This window comes from Aspergillus pseudonomiae, assembly GCF_009193645.1.
Source record: "Aspergillus pseudonomiae strain CBS 119388 unplaced genomic scaffold BDV37scaffold_132, whole genome shotgun sequence".
Lineage (NCBI taxonomy): Eukaryota > Fungi > Ascomycota > Eurotiomycetes > Eurotiales > Aspergillaceae > Aspergillus > Aspergillus pseudonomiae.
The window spans coordinates 38,458-52,638 of record NW_022476124.1 but is presented as its reverse complement, the minus strand read 5'-3'; the positions used below and the strand labels follow the sequence as shown (position 1 = coordinate 52,638).

The window sequence follows — 14,181 nt, the reverse complement described above, 5'->3', positions numbered from 1 at the left end:
GTGGCCGCTACGATGATGTAAGCATGAGGGGTCAAGCTGGCTGAAACGGGGGCCAATCAGAATTGACGGTATCTACTACAAGGAACATCATCCGCAATTGTATGAAATAGGCTATGTGCTAATTTGTACCTTATCCAAGAATCGGTGGATGGAAAACAAAAGTTCAAAGCAAATCAGAGGAAGACATCCAATAACCAAACAGCGCAAGATTCTCGCTAATTGAAATCCATGTTTATTCATGCCAGTCAACGCCGTGTTTTGCAGCCTTGACACCAAAGAGAAGCCAACCGCATCAATCACGTCCCGGTAATAGCCAGAACATTCTACTGAAAGGAGAGATGCAAAGGCAGCGAGGCCCAATGGTATCTCAGCGTCATGATACGAATAGGGTATGAAAATATGCAGAGGACAAAAGAAACATATACAGCCATGGTCGTGATTATGGGATGGTAGGATATAGAGATAGGGTGGAGAGAGCACGAAAGGCTCAGTTAATCGTCACTCATCCTATCCGCCTCTTCAACACTCATCTCACGATCTCCGGAGATAGCCTCCTTATCACCCTCTTCAGGTGACTCGTGCTCATCGTTCGCACCCTCTGGTGGAGGGGGCATCGTCTTTGCGAACTTCGGGTCAATGGCTGCCCTATGCAAAGAGCGCTTGTATACTTCCGCCTCATCCGGATCGCGAACAACAACTTGTATTTGGTCAACCTGGTCTTCCTTCGTCTTAGGGCGGGTAGGAGCAAGGCCTGCCTGTGCAATAGTGCGGGCTCTCTCGGGCTTCAGGCGGGTCTTCCCGAGAATGGGGTAATAGTATGCAGCCTTCTGCTTCGAAGACATATAATCTTCCTTCGCTTCTGACGGATTGAAAAGTGTCACCGCAATATCTTTCTGCTTGTTATCACCACCAAGCGTCTGGGCGCTCGTGGCAAAAGTGCGCATGCGATCGAAACGGTGGAACTTCGAGTTATCAGAACCTTCGTGCGTATAAAGCTCCTCATTGTCACGGTTGGGGTTATATATTTGTAAGCTTGCGAGAACTTTCTTGATAGAATCCTTCTTCTCAGGGAGGAAGAGATCATAATCCCAGGGAATTGGGCCAGGATCAGGGTACAGCTTGGGGTTCGTCTTGTGCAGAGCCACTTTCGTCGCATGCTCCTCACATACGCGCTCCTCTGGCGCGGAGGGAAGCAAGATACCGGTGTCCATGCGCCTATCACGCTTTCCAGAGGCATCTTGAACAGGTGCTTTGTCAAACTTGAATTGGACGAAACCGCCAGGGTCTGGGAATCCTTGGAGGTCGGGCAGGAGAGGGTAAAAGCCGACGGGTTTCAACTTAGGGTTGTCCGGATGCACAGGACTGGCCCATGCATCAACTTCAAGTTTAGTGGGCGTGTGCCCTTTGATTTGGCTGGGCGTGTCTTCCCCAACGTGCTTGCTTTCGGGGTATGCAATATCGAATCCCTTTTGTATGTATTTCTTGATGTAAGCCGGGTCGTCCTGGGATTTAGCTTTTTCAGCTAGACGGGATTTCGATCGCATAGGTGTGACTTTAGGACCATCCGGTGCTCGAAGACCAGCCGAAATGTACTGTGTGCGACGAAGAAAACTAACGTTCGCATTCCGCGGTGCTGGGTTCTTCAGCTGGTCTAAAGTCATCAAAAGTGGAAGGTCGGCGGGGTCAATTGGGTCTGGATTCTCGGGTGCCATGATCGCTGTAGACATACACTCCGTTAGCCATGTCATATCGTGAAGCGCTCGGTGAAGAAGTTACATACCACTTTCATCGCCCAAGTGCAAGCCTGGGATGCCCACCAGGTCAATGGGCATACCGCCCTCAGCGTCTACATCAATATTTGGTTCTTCACGACGTGCCAAATTAGAGGCAAACCCTGGCGTTAGGAAACGCTCTAGTCCGTCGTGTGGAATATCAAGGAACTTCGGGGGCATATCAGGAGGAGGAAGGTCATTCCGATAACGCAAGGACGCGATATACTCCTGATGAAAACCCCCGGAGGAGCTGCCATCCTTGCTCTTCGACATATTCGAGCTACCAATATCGGCCGTCTCTTGAGCTTGTGTCTCAATCAAAGGTGGGGAAACCACTGTATAGTAGGCTGGTCAGTAGCAGCTCCGAATCTATTTGCGACATTCTTTTGCACTCACATGGAGAAGAAAGGGTAATATCAGGAATTTCGGTATCTGAAACTATGCGATCAGTCGAGCCGCGATCTTTAGTTTCAAGAAGAGCAAGCTCTGAGAAGATTGGACAGGTTTAAAATGACCTCGTTTCCAGCTTTATCAAAAACAGACTACATGGACAAACTTACTTGGGGTTGGAGGATCCATTCTGCACTGTTTCACCGCCTTTCAGTTAAGGTTTAGTGTGGTTGGGTAAACTACAGGCGGATCAATGTTGGTCCGAGGAGGTATATATTGTAACTTGGATGTCGACTGGTCCTGAGAATAAGTGAATTGTTGATTATAATAAGACCCATGGGCTACTCTTGCTTTCACTCATTATGTATACAAGTGCATGCACTTCATCCAAAGTGAATTGTTCCATGCATAACCAATCATCTAAAGTACAGATCCATCTAACAAAGGCATCCCGTAATGTCAATACCGTCATTCAGAGTATAAAGAGAAAATGATAGCAAAGAATATCAAAGGAAAGAAAGACATAGAATCAATAAGCCCACATGCATTTGTAGGCCATCAGTCTATGACCTAGCCGGTCGTACTCCAACTGTCCAATCCAGCTGTCATTGGTTCCGCTCAACTTCCCGAATACGCTTGCGCCCTTCCATACTACCACCTGAGGATCAAGATCTCGAGGAGGGGTGCCAATCATTATCTCCTTAGCAAATCCAGGCCGAAGTGCCTGCAATCGCTCCTCAAGGAACAAGTGAAACCCGTTGATCAAGCTTCCGCCTCCAACAACCATGATACCGCCAAGGAAGTCTCGCATTTTACGTTCATCAGACCGAGCAGCATGGGCAATAGACATAAGGATCGCACTGTCAAGTGGGAACGTTGGCAGTATATCATCGCGTTCTTCAACTGTCGGTGCACGGGGCTGCGATGTGCTTTGACTTTGTCCACCGACGGCAGGTGTACCAGCACCACCAGCTTGAGGAGTACTAGCCACCTCTGGTGCAGGAGATCCGGCAACGGAAGATCGGGGAGTAGCCTCTGTCTCTTGTAGGCGACTGAGGGCATTTACTTGCTGGGAGCGGCTCGGAGTGGACTGCACATCCAGAGTACTGGACTGAGTGTCGCCATTCACCTGGCCACTGATAGGAGGAGCAATGGCTGTTAAGAGCTCTGACTGCGCTGCAGATGTTGGGTCGTTCGGTTGGCCGTCATAGATGTCGACTGAACGGGATATCAATTCCCTTCGTCCGTTGAGCTTTAGTGAATGGTCGAAAATGGATGGCTGGAAGTATCCCATGGGCGCCAGGTGTACCTCATCGTAAGCTTTGAAGGTGTACTTTCTGGTGTCCTGGCCGGCGACACGAAGGTGGAAGTCGAACACTTGTACTGAGACACTGGCTTCATTCATGGTACAGATGTTCTTTTTCAGCTCCTCGGCAAGTAGAAAGTCGTACCGACGCCATAGATTGATGTCCGCATAAGGGAAATGATCGTACAACATCATTTTGACGAATGCTTCCGTCACATCCGATCCGCCGTATTTGAGATTCACACGCGAGTTCTCTATGCACATTCCTTCCTCCACGCAGCAAATCGAAGTCTTCTGCGCACCGATGTCGACCACACAAGCCGATGTAAACCCCGCCCCAAATGTAGCAGCCAAGCTCTCCTGGATGAAGCAGACGCGGGCAAAGGAAAATTCCCGCATAAGCATTTCAAGAACTTGGGTGACGTAGGACTTCTCATAAAGATCTGGAATGACAAACACGCATGAGTACTGTAGCCAGTCCTTTTTACTTGTAAGGCCCAGCTGATTCTTGATTGCATCTTCAAGAATCAACGAGATATCCAGGAATAAGAGTCTTTTGCTATTGTAATCACGCTCGTTACACCATCCATACTTCATTGGCCAGTAGAGCTTGTAGCGAGGTGTCGACGCATCTGGGATCCTCAAAGCTGCCTGGCCTACTATATACTCCGGCGCGGCGTCCGGGATTTCTGTCCATTCAACCCGCATTGGGTCATTGTGTTCTGAGATCGTCTCTGGCACAGTTCTTCGGTTGTAGTTGATTACCATTTCCTTGGAGTTCGGGAGGGTCCTGCGTTTGTTTTGCCGCATGTGTGTTTTGAGTTCCGCGGCCATCGTAGTGTACTGTGAAGAGAACTATGACCAGAAAACACACAAAATTAGACTAAGGCTGCAACGAAGAGCACACGAGAACCAACCTCAGAACCAAACATTTTCTCTGGTTCCAACTCGGAGCCATCATCCGTTTTCAATCGCTTAGGGCAAGGCTCTTCGCGGTCCTCGGACTCGCTGGTTGTAGACTTCCGCGCAATGACCATCGGAACGGTTTTCGGTAACGCATCACTGGCAAGTCCGATTCGCAGATTCTGGCTGCCAACATGTATAACAATGACCTTCGAGCCAATGGCTTCTGCTGTAGCCTCCTCTGCATCCTCCATGTTGGTATCGCCATCGTCAGCATCGGCTTCTGGGATGCCGAGGTCATTCGCTTTGGCCATAGCTAGAGCACGGTCCCGGTCTTTGGCCGTTTTGGCCATGCGATTTCGCGCTTCTTCATTCTGTAGTCGAAACGCCAGATACTGGTCATCTCTCTTAAGGTAGTCACTGGAACTTGTTCAGTATATTGTCCGAACAGGACGCTACGGAAAGCGCCATGGTGTAGGCGAACCACGTACGTGTAATAGTTCTTTTGGTTGATGGGAGGGATCTGAGGCCAGCTCGATAATTCCATGTTGTTGTCTGTTCTTTCAAGGCCTAGGGAGCATCCGACCGTTAGCGCATTGCTCTCAACAATGTGCGTCTTGCTTTCCCATGGCACTTGTAACCATCCATGCACAATGATATTTGGTGAGCATACCTTCATCCCGAAGGAGGGCCTTTCCAGATTTCTTTCCAACCATGGTGTGTTATTTGGCGATATCAGAGATAGAGGGATGACTATGGACGATGTTAAGTTGGTTCGGGACGTAATGCGGCGCTGGTCGCAAGCCGATCGCAGGAAGTTCTTCAATTCGGGGGGGTTTAATTCTAGAGATGGACAATCGGAGCGGACACCATCGGGGGTGGTTGGTGATGTTGTTGGGAAGAAGAGAAATAGGAGGAAGAGGTAATTTATTATAAAAAAAGGGTTGTAACAATAACGGCAGGTGAGGATGGAATGGAACCTGCGCGGCAATCAATTCATGTTAATTCTGCCACTCGCAATGGCGCAGGGTCTCTCCATCCCCATGACCCAAGAGAGCGAGAAAGACTGAGCTTGGGCCAACACCGATCGGCGCCGCAGCACATCCGCACGGCCAATCGTTGCCACAATCCAGAAATCCCTCCCATTCATACAACATTTAGTCAGCTATTGCTTCTGTGTTGTTCGTCGTTATTGCTATACCGATTTCCCTTTTTCCTTCGTCAGTATCGCACCACTGAACTGTTGGAAAACCACTCGTGAAATCCCCGAATTGATCCTATTGTCCATTCATCCCGATTCCGTGAACATCTACGCCGTCAATCCGGCCAACACCAACCACTTCACACCTCCGCAACCTCCCTTGAGCCCTCCCATCTCCGATTAAGGGTCGCGTTGTCTGGTTAAACAAAAACGCCAATATGGGTGGTTCATTGTCGCGTCTATGGTCCTTCCTCTGGACAAAGAAGGAAATCCGTATTCTCATCTTAGGTCTCGTACGTGACTATAGTCTTACACTAGGCATCAGTGAAATTCGAGGCTAATCCACGATATGGTGCAGGATAATGCTGGAAAGACTACACTCCTGTACAGAATGAAGGTATGTTGTAATACGACTCTCCGAATTAAAATATGTTACACGAACGCTATGCTGACGATCGGTTAATCTCATAGATCGGCGAGGTCGTCACGACGATACCTACTATCGGTTTCAATGTTGAGTCGGTCACATATAGAAATTTGAATTTCAACGTCTGGGTAAGCATATTGTGATGAGCATCTCAAATATGCCAACGACAAAGTGAAGGGATGATGGCTGATACCTTTTTCTTCTATTTTAGGATCTTGGAGGTCAAACATCGATCCGGCCATACTGGCGATGCTACTACGCTAACACCGCTGCTGTTATCTTCGTCATCGACTCTACAGATATTGAACGATTGGGCACAGCTGCAGATGAGCTTGCGGCCATGTTAAATGAGGAGGAACTTAGCGAGGCCGCCCTGCTGGTATTCGCTAACAAGCAGGACCAGCCGGGCGCCAAGGGAGCTGGAGAGATCTCGGAGGCTCTGAAGCTTGGCGAACTGCGAGACAGAAACTGGAGTATCGTGGCGTGTTCAGCTATTGATGGTAAGGGTCTTAACGAAGGCATGGATTGGTTGGTGGTGAGTACCCACTGTTTCCTCTCAAGTTTAACGCCTTTCGTTCCAGTCAAACTAATATATCCGTTGTACAGCAAACACTTCAATCAGAAAACGCATAAGCGCTGGCGTCAATGTGTCATGCAATAGATTTTGGTTTTGGTATATCTCCTCGACCGTACATGAGTGGGCTTCTTAAACGTGCGTTCACCGCATCTGAAAAGCTCGCCCTTCTTCTTCTTTCCCATTTTTCAATACTCTGTTGGGGAGACAGAGCTTATGTCTTTATACTGTATACCTCTCTTATCTTTTTTAAACCTAAACTTTGAAGACTTAGCATAATATCCTAATTGATGTTCCGGTGGTATCTAGAAGTGCGAGTCCCGCCGTTTTAGCGCAATGACCTGGATAGGCAATATGTCGTGTGCACTGAATTTGACTGTTGAGTTGTGCAGCAAAGTCGACATTTCCACACGTAACTATAATGTGTAAACAGCAGTTGAATAGACTATCTAGCATACTCGTTCGTGAGACGCACAGTGGTAATCCATAGGTATACCCTCGGGCGGGTTATAGGTCGTATTTCTAAGTGGGTATATATGAACAAAAGTTAAATACATTAGCTGACCATATTTAATCATTCGGTTATCCAACATGTAACCATCTATCATGGATAAATCGTAACACCTCTTTCTATTGAAGTTGCTGTCTTGATGCTGAGGATATTCCTGGAAGATATCTCCCATTCCTCATAAGCTTCCAAGAGAGAACTTCACCGTGGACAACGAGGTTGCACTTCTCGCAACAAGGCCGTGGCCTGGCCTATTGCTAATCAGGCCGTAGGAGAATCAAATGCCGAGATGCCGAAACCTCAGCTGTGAAGCTAAATGAGCAGACCACGAAAGATGCGTCCTTTAGAACTCCATATCGTCATCGTCGTCTTGCGTAGCGTCATATCCACCATTGGCCATATCTTCTGCCATCTGCTCTCTCCGCGCTTGCTCTTTTGATGCACCAATCTTTCTGTTCAGTAAGTTTTGAGGTTAGCAATGAACCATTCGTTCTGTTCCGGCAAGGTGGGTGGTTAGCCTACCTTAGTCCATCGACAACACCAGCAATGAACCCTCTTCCCTCTCCAACCTCCATCGCCCCGACACCGGTTAGTGCTACTCCACCCCCACCAGTGGAAGCAGCATCTAGCGCATCCACGCCTGATCTTATCTTAGCTGTTCGCACCTCACGCAGTTCTTTCAAGAGCCTCCGGGTCTGGTCCGGGTCCACTAAGTCATCACTAGCAGCGTCAAGAAGCATTGTTCCAACCTCTAGCCAGTGAAATGGCAGTGATGGAGCCTCGCCAAATGGAATATGGTCTTGCGCGACATTCTGGGGGAGAAATGGTGGTGCTGGGTAGTACCGTCCGCCATCTGGGGTATAGCGAGGCATAGCGACAGGTCGTTCTCCGCGATCTCGAAGGCTTGGTTGGCCTGGAAGTGGAGGCGGCGCGGAGAATGCATGCTGATACTCGTGGTGTTGGGTTTCAATTTCGAGGATGAGAGAAAGAGATTCTGGATGGAGCCATGGCGGAGGAAGGATATTTGCGCGGCGTTGGCGTTTAAGAAGGAGAGCCAGCCAAAGGGGAAGAGAAGCGCGCCGAGGTGGCAGGAGAGGCTCAACGGGGCCCTGATCCATCATGTTAGATGTGTATAGACCTCCAAGTAGACTGAATATTGATTTGGTATATTCTTTCTTCTATCAATACTGCCCCACGGTCTCTTGTCATTCATTGGGTTGTTTTGCTTGGTATACATGATTCAGATGGGTAGGAGACATATTACTCAATATAACATGAGTGTAGAACAATATACTTACCCCGAGAAGCTCCAATCCCTCCAAGCGTTGACGAGGAACGATGGTGACCATCTCCATTTCAGCAAGAAAGGATATCTCCGGGGGCGTAATGCCCCGCGGGAGGGGAAAGGCCATTGGCCGTCAATATTTCAGAGAACACAGGAAAAACAGCTTATCGGGATGCACAAGACCTAGCGACAGTCGTTCATATCATTTAAAACGTTCAGCAAAGAAGACAACGATGATCGTCGAAGCGTCTAGACCATGGATAAAGCTGGGGATATAGAATTGCCCAATGCGGTGGGTGTTTGTTCTGTTTGCAGGATTTATGTCTCCGCGGTCAATTTAATTTATTGACGTACTTGCTTCATGATTCCACTCTTTACTTCAATCATTCCAGCTTCATGGTCAATTGGTCCAAGTCAATACTATGAGCGCCGTTCAGCCTCAATCGGGCCTGGTTCTTGCCGCCCGCTATGCGGTTCCTTTTGTTTTACTCTCAATACCTGTATGGATGAATCGGGTCAATGCCGTGGTTCCGGAGCCATATCTGGATGAAGCTTTCCATATTCCTCAAGCTCAAGCATATTGGCATCACAAGTGGACGCACTGGGACCCGAAAATCACTACGCCCCCTGGACTCTACCTCTGGTCGTATCTTCTTTGCGCTTGCGCGCTTTTGCTTCGAGGTTCCCTGACGGAGCTCAATGCGGAAGCACTCCGTTCAACCAACGTTGCAGCCGCCACCATCTTCCTGCCCTTGAGATTACAGACCTTGCTCGATAGTCTACGCAAAGAACGCAATACCCGTCCATCCGGCGCATGGCTAAGCCACACTGTGCTGAATATCTGTCTCTTTCCGCCGTTGTTCTTCTTCTCGGGCCTCTACTATACCGATATCCTTGCCCTGTTGGTCGTAATTGAAGCGTACAACTGGGACCTTAAACGATCGACTCCAAATGCCTCCGCTGGCCAGACTTTTGTGTTCATCCTTCTGGGGGTGGCTGCGCTAGCCTTTAGACAGACCAACATCTTCTGGGTCTCGATTTTCTTCGGCGGATTGCAGGTCATCCGGACATTGCGGACTTCGGCCAAGACATGTCAGTCATCGAATCTTGCGGATATTGCCAAAGGAGGCTTCAAGAATGAATTGTATGACCCTCAGGTATCAGAGGCTTCGTTGGCAGGTGGGTTACCTTGATCTCATGGTATATATCTTGCTAATGGAGCTCTAGATTATTTTAAAACTGCCGTTTCCCTCTGTTCTGCTGCGCTTGGTAACTTGGGACAGGTTGTTATCTCCTCAATCCCATATGTTGTCATTCTTATGGCCTTCGGAGGTTTTGTGTTGTGGAATAATGGGGTTGTCCTGGGTAAGTTCAACGATGATCTACTTGTATCCAGTGTCTCATAAATCTGTTAGGACACAAAGAATTCCATACTGCGGGCTTGCATCTGCCTCAGATGCTATATATCTGGCCTTATATCTTTTTCTTCTCGTGGCCTATCCTGATTTCACCGGTTGCAAATATGATCCTACCCAAAATCTCTCTGCCCAAGTTCATGCACTATGGCTTTTCCGAGAAGCAGACGGGTCTCCCCAAAATTTTGACATTTCTCACGATCGTCCCTGTTATGCTGGCCACCGTTCACTACAACACTATCGTCCACCCCTTCACACTCGCCGACAACCGTCACTATGTCTTCTACGTCTTTCGCATTCTTCTTCGGACTCATCCAGCTGTCAAATATGCCGCGACTATTATTTACTTCCTCTGCGGTTGGGCGGTTGTTTCCGCCTTTGGCTTCTCGACTACTGCACCGCCGCCTCGATTCGTCCAAGCTCCACAGCCCACGCCGGCCTCCCAGCCATCTGTTCCGAAAGGTCAAAAAGCCCAAAAACAGAGCGACAGCAAGAAGAAGCCTTCTAGGAAAGTCACTCAGCCTCCCAAAACCCAGCAGTTAACACCGGAAGCCTTCGCGAGAATCCAAGAGGCGATCAAGCAACGCCAGCTGCAGCAACCGAATGCGCCGCGAGTCAGCTTTGTCCTTGTCTGGCTTGCCGCCACGGCTCTCTCACTTATCACTGCGCCGCTGGTTGAGCCACGATACTTCATAATCCCCTGGGTAATGTGGCGACTGCATCTCCCCCGGCAGCCCACGCCGCTTGTTTACCGGGAGCAGCGTCCTCAGAATGCGAAAGAAGCGCTCCATGCGAAGATCGCCACCAACTTCCCACTATTCGTGGAAACCTTCTGGTTCCTGGTCATCAACGCTGTGACCGGATACATTTTCCTCTACAAGGGTTTCGAGTGGCCCCAGGAGCCTGGCAAGATCCAACGGTTCATGTGGTGATCGCTTTTTATCTCTTTACCTTCTTCAATTGTTTTATTATTAATTGAGCAGTTTCGCACTGTGTATATAGATTAGAGAAAGCCTGTATCATTATAAAATTGCTGTATATTAGAAGTTTTCATCCCTTAGTGATTATCCACGTATCACATTCAACGGATTGGTTCACAATACCCGGTGTCCTCAACAGACACTCGATTATTCGAACAAGAGAAACCCCAAAGTTTTATCTGAATCCACGTTGAACATCGACAAGCCCCGGGGCCACCAAATTCGATTCACCCCTAGTCCAGTCACCATCCAAGTAGAGAAAAGACGTGAATATCTATGGACCAGCCTATATGGCAAAGACAAGTACTAGGAGGTCCTACCAAACTCAAAGCAAGTAAGTAATCGTAGTTCATATGAACTTGAAGCCTCGGACTTTTCTTTCTTGAGACTGTAGGTGGGTTACCATACAAAAAGCCCTTATCTCTAACTCTCTGTTTGTCTCTATGGATGGTGGTACTTGTTTGCTGTCGGTGGTGAGGGAGCTTGTCTTTTGAAAACATTAGGAGTTTCACGGCGTGAGGTCGAAGGAAGGTGTGCTAGCGAAGATGGGTATACGGTGTATCCCTTACAATGGGAGTTAGGAGTATTAGGAACGGGGTAGTAGGTAGACACTACTGTTTACGGATGTGAATACTGGAGCTGGAGATGATGCCCTAAAGACAATCTATATTGATATGGTAGATGATGCTCTAGAAGTATGGTTATGAGTCTGTGAGTCACATCCAAAACACTTATAATAATACACAATAAGTAGCTTGTTTGAAAGCTCTTGTTTACTTCTCTCAGTTTAAGCATCTATGTAAGTTTATAATATTTAGCTATAGATATACTAACTTGAAGATGGAATGTGACATCCACCAAGCCTTGATCGGGTAAGTATATACATCTCGACGCAGCCGAGCGAGAAACAGGTCTTAGCGAGTGGCGACAGACCAAACACAGAAAAGACCAGAAAGAACTAGTAGTCTTCATCCTACACTATCCTGTAAACCCCAATATTATCTTTTATTCAATATTCCCCCATGCCACTACATAGAACATGCACCTCTATCCCAAGACTTGGCATGACGCGTGGCCTGAGGCTCCATACATTGTATCATCAACAAATAGCAACCACCTCCTGGCCACAACAGCACCACACAGGGCCCGAACGAACAACAATGGCTGGCGATCAGCCCGCAAAGCGCATCAAACTATCCTCTAGCACCCCCGTAGAACCCGACAATAACGAATCCTTAAAGCAGAGCCCCCCCATCCAAGGGGGACTAGCATCACTCCACCGATCCATCACGCCCCCATCTCCACCATCCCGGAGATCCCAAAGGAGATCCCAATCGCAGTCTGTGCCGGCTGCTCAGCCTACAGAAGAAAGCAACCCAAAACAGCGTGTGCTACCCTCCCCATTCCAGCTCACGCATATCCGCGACCTCGCCGCGTCTTCAGACAACAACGTAGACACGGTGCGACTGCGCGATGTGCTCGGGGATCCGCTGATCCGCGAATGCTGGCAGTTCAACTACCTGCACGATGTGGATTTCATCATGAGCCAGTTCGACGAGGATGTGCGGCGTCTGGTGAAGGTGAAGGTTGTGCATGGGTCTTGGAAACGGGATGCGCCGAATCGGGTGCGCATCGATGTATGTTGTTGTATCCATGCTTGGAGTTGATGATAGATTGGGGACTGTAGGCGTACTGATCGTGTGTGTGTGTGTGTGTTTGTGCAGGAGGCGTGTTCGCGATACCCGAATGTGGAGGCTATTGTGGCGTATATGCCGGAGGCCTTTGGTACGCATCATTCGAAGATGATGGTTCTGCTGAGACATGATGATCTGGCGCAGTATGTATTGCTCTGCTCTGCGAGGCTCTTCTGCGTTGTGGGCGAATAGTGATTAACCTTGTTAGGGTCGTCGTTCATACAGCGAATATGATCCCCGGTGACTGGGCTAATATGTCTCAGGCGGTTTGGAGGTCGCCTCTACTGCCGCTGCTAAAGACGGATGGTCTGGAAAAAGAAGACCTAGCCTTGGGTAGCGGTGCACGGTTTAAGAGAGACCTACTGGCTTATCTGGGTGAGTATGGGCCGAAAAAGACAGGCCCGCTGGTCAACCAGCTTAGGAAGTACGACTTTGGAGCTATTCGTGCCGCACTGGTAGCTAGTGTGCCGTCGAAGCAGAAGATCAACGATCTCGACTCGCAGAAGAAGACGCTCTGGGGTTGGCCTGCGTTGAAGGATATCACAAGCCGCATCTCTCCGGCTCAGAATAGCAGTAAAGCTACTACACCACATATTGTTACTCAGGTTGGTCTAGCTGTATCAACGTACCGTATACATTGCATGCTGACACGCGTAGATATCCTCCGTTGCTACACTGGGCCAGACAGATAAGTGGCTGAAAGATGTCCTGTTTGCATCCCTTTCGCCAGCATCGGCATCCAAGTACTCTATCATTTTCCCTACGGCTGACGAAATCCGCCGTTCCCTGAACGGCTACGGCTCCGGGGGGTCAATCCACATGAAACTGCAAAGCGGAGCGCAGCAAAAACAACTGCAGTACATGCGGCCGTACCTTCGACACTGGGCGGGTGATTATGACGCGGCAGAGCCGAGTCCTACATCCAAACAAGACGCAGGCCGTCGTCGAGCCGCGCCACATATCAAAACATATATTCGGTTCTCTGATGCTGAGAAAATGGACACCATCGACTGGGCAATGGTCACCTCAGCGAACCTCTCTACACAGGCATGGGGAGCAGCCGTCAACACTGCAGGGGAGGTACGGATCTGCAGCTGGGAGATAGGGGTCATGGTATGGCCGCAACTATACGTGGAGGACGCCGAGTCCGCCACCATGGTCCCCAGTTTCAAACGCGACACTCCCGAATCTCTTGCAAACAAAGACAACGCACAAACAACAGACACAGTAATCGGCCTGCGCATGCCCTACGACCTCCCCCTAACACCCTACACAGCTCACGACATGCCCTGGTGCGCAACAGCGCAACACTCCGAACCCGACTGGCTCGGCCAGACATGGACACTCGACTAGCCTATATGCTACCGAAATCAAACGAACCAAAATCTGTATATGCACTAGAAGCATGTAGATGACAGCAAAAAGCAGTAATCTAACGTCGTTCGTAACTCGTCACCAAGCCCATAATATCCAAGTTCATATTCCTCCCTAGTTCAAGACATCCAAACCCAACACTTATTCGCGGGTACCGAACTTCTTGATGGCCTTGCTAACCTCCTCGATGTACAAAGCCTGGGCCTTCTGGTCGCTGATGTGGCTGATCTCCTTCCAGGCATTGTACTTGTACTTCGACTACAGCGAAAAAGAAGTCACCCGTCAGTCGCCATCCTCAGAGACAAACAGCAAAAACAACAAGGGAAAAAAAAAAAAAAAAAAAAAAAAAAAA

General features: G+C 48.9%; 5 protein-coding genes across 5 annotated transcripts in view; 2 read left to right on the top strand and 3 right to left on the bottom strand.

The window, feature by feature from the left end:
* Positions 1 to 491: 491 nt before the first annotated feature.
* BDV37DRAFT_276450 (putative chromatin remodeling complex subunit (Arp8)) lies at positions 492 to 5,087 on the bottom strand (the record flags this gene model as incomplete). The annotated part of the gene is made up of 8 exons (XM_032085562.1): positions 492 to 1,717; positions 1,781 to 2,107; positions 2,169 to 2,258; positions 2,333 to 2,352; positions 2,705 to 4,323; positions 4,386 to 4,791; positions 4,863 to 4,941; positions 5,045 to 5,087. 8 exons carry the CDS (start codon positions 5,085 to 5,087, stop codon positions 492 to 494), a joined length of 3,810 nt encoding a protein of 1,269 aa, XP_031935359.1.
* A 444-nt stretch (positions 5,088 to 5,531) lies between these two features.
* Positions 5,532 to 6,950, top strand: BDV37DRAFT_264335 (ADP-ribosylation factor family protein). Its single transcript, XM_032083658.1, has 5 exons — positions 5,532 to 5,865; positions 5,931 to 5,969; positions 6,044 to 6,127; positions 6,211 to 6,534; positions 6,606 to 6,950. Exons 1-5 carry the CDS (start codon positions 5,791 to 5,793, stop codon positions 6,630 to 6,632), a joined length of 549 nt encoding a protein of 182 aa, XP_031935358.1. The 5' UTR covers positions 5,532 to 5,790; the 3' UTR covers positions 6,633 to 6,950.
* Positions 6,951 to 7,075: 125 nt separating this feature from the next.
* On the bottom strand, positions 7,076 to 8,598 carry psf2 (DNA replication protein PSF2). The gene is made up of 3 exons (XM_032083657.1): positions 8,380 to 8,598; positions 7,604 to 8,190; positions 7,076 to 7,533 (listed from the first exon to the last, which is right to left on the bottom strand). Exons 1-3 carry the CDS (start codon positions 8,491 to 8,493, stop codon positions 7,425 to 7,427), a joined length of 810 nt encoding a protein of 269 aa, XP_031935357.1. The 5' UTR covers positions 8,494 to 8,598; the 3' UTR covers positions 7,076 to 7,424.
* Positions 8,599 to 8,738: 140 nt separating this feature from the next.
* Positions 8,739 to 13,808, top strand: BDV37DRAFT_291439 (phospholipase D/nuclease; the record flags this gene model as incomplete). The annotated part of the gene is made up of 8 exons (XM_032088942.1): positions 8,739 to 9,545; positions 9,594 to 9,731; positions 9,782 to 10,700; positions 11,455 to 11,456; positions 11,905 to 12,398; positions 12,486 to 12,598; positions 12,664 to 13,060; positions 13,113 to 13,808. The coding sequence occupies exons 1-8, from the start codon at positions 8,789 to 8,791 to the stop codon at positions 13,806 to 13,808; spliced, it is 3,516 nt and encodes a 1,171-aa protein (XP_031935356.1). The 5' UTR covers positions 8,739 to 8,788.
* Positions 13,809 to 13,889: 81 nt separating this feature from the next.
* Positions 13,890 to 14,181, bottom strand: part of BDV37DRAFT_41860 (acyl-CoA-binding domain-containing protein) — an 851-nt gene continuing 559 nt past the window's right edge. Inside the window, exon 3 of the mRNA XM_032090617.1 lies at positions 13,890 to 14,087. Within this exon, the coding sequence (XP_031935355.1) occupies positions 13,971 to 14,087 (117 nt within the window). The 3' untranslated portion in view covers positions 13,890 to 13,970. The remainder of the gene's footprint in view (positions 14,088 to 14,181) is intronic.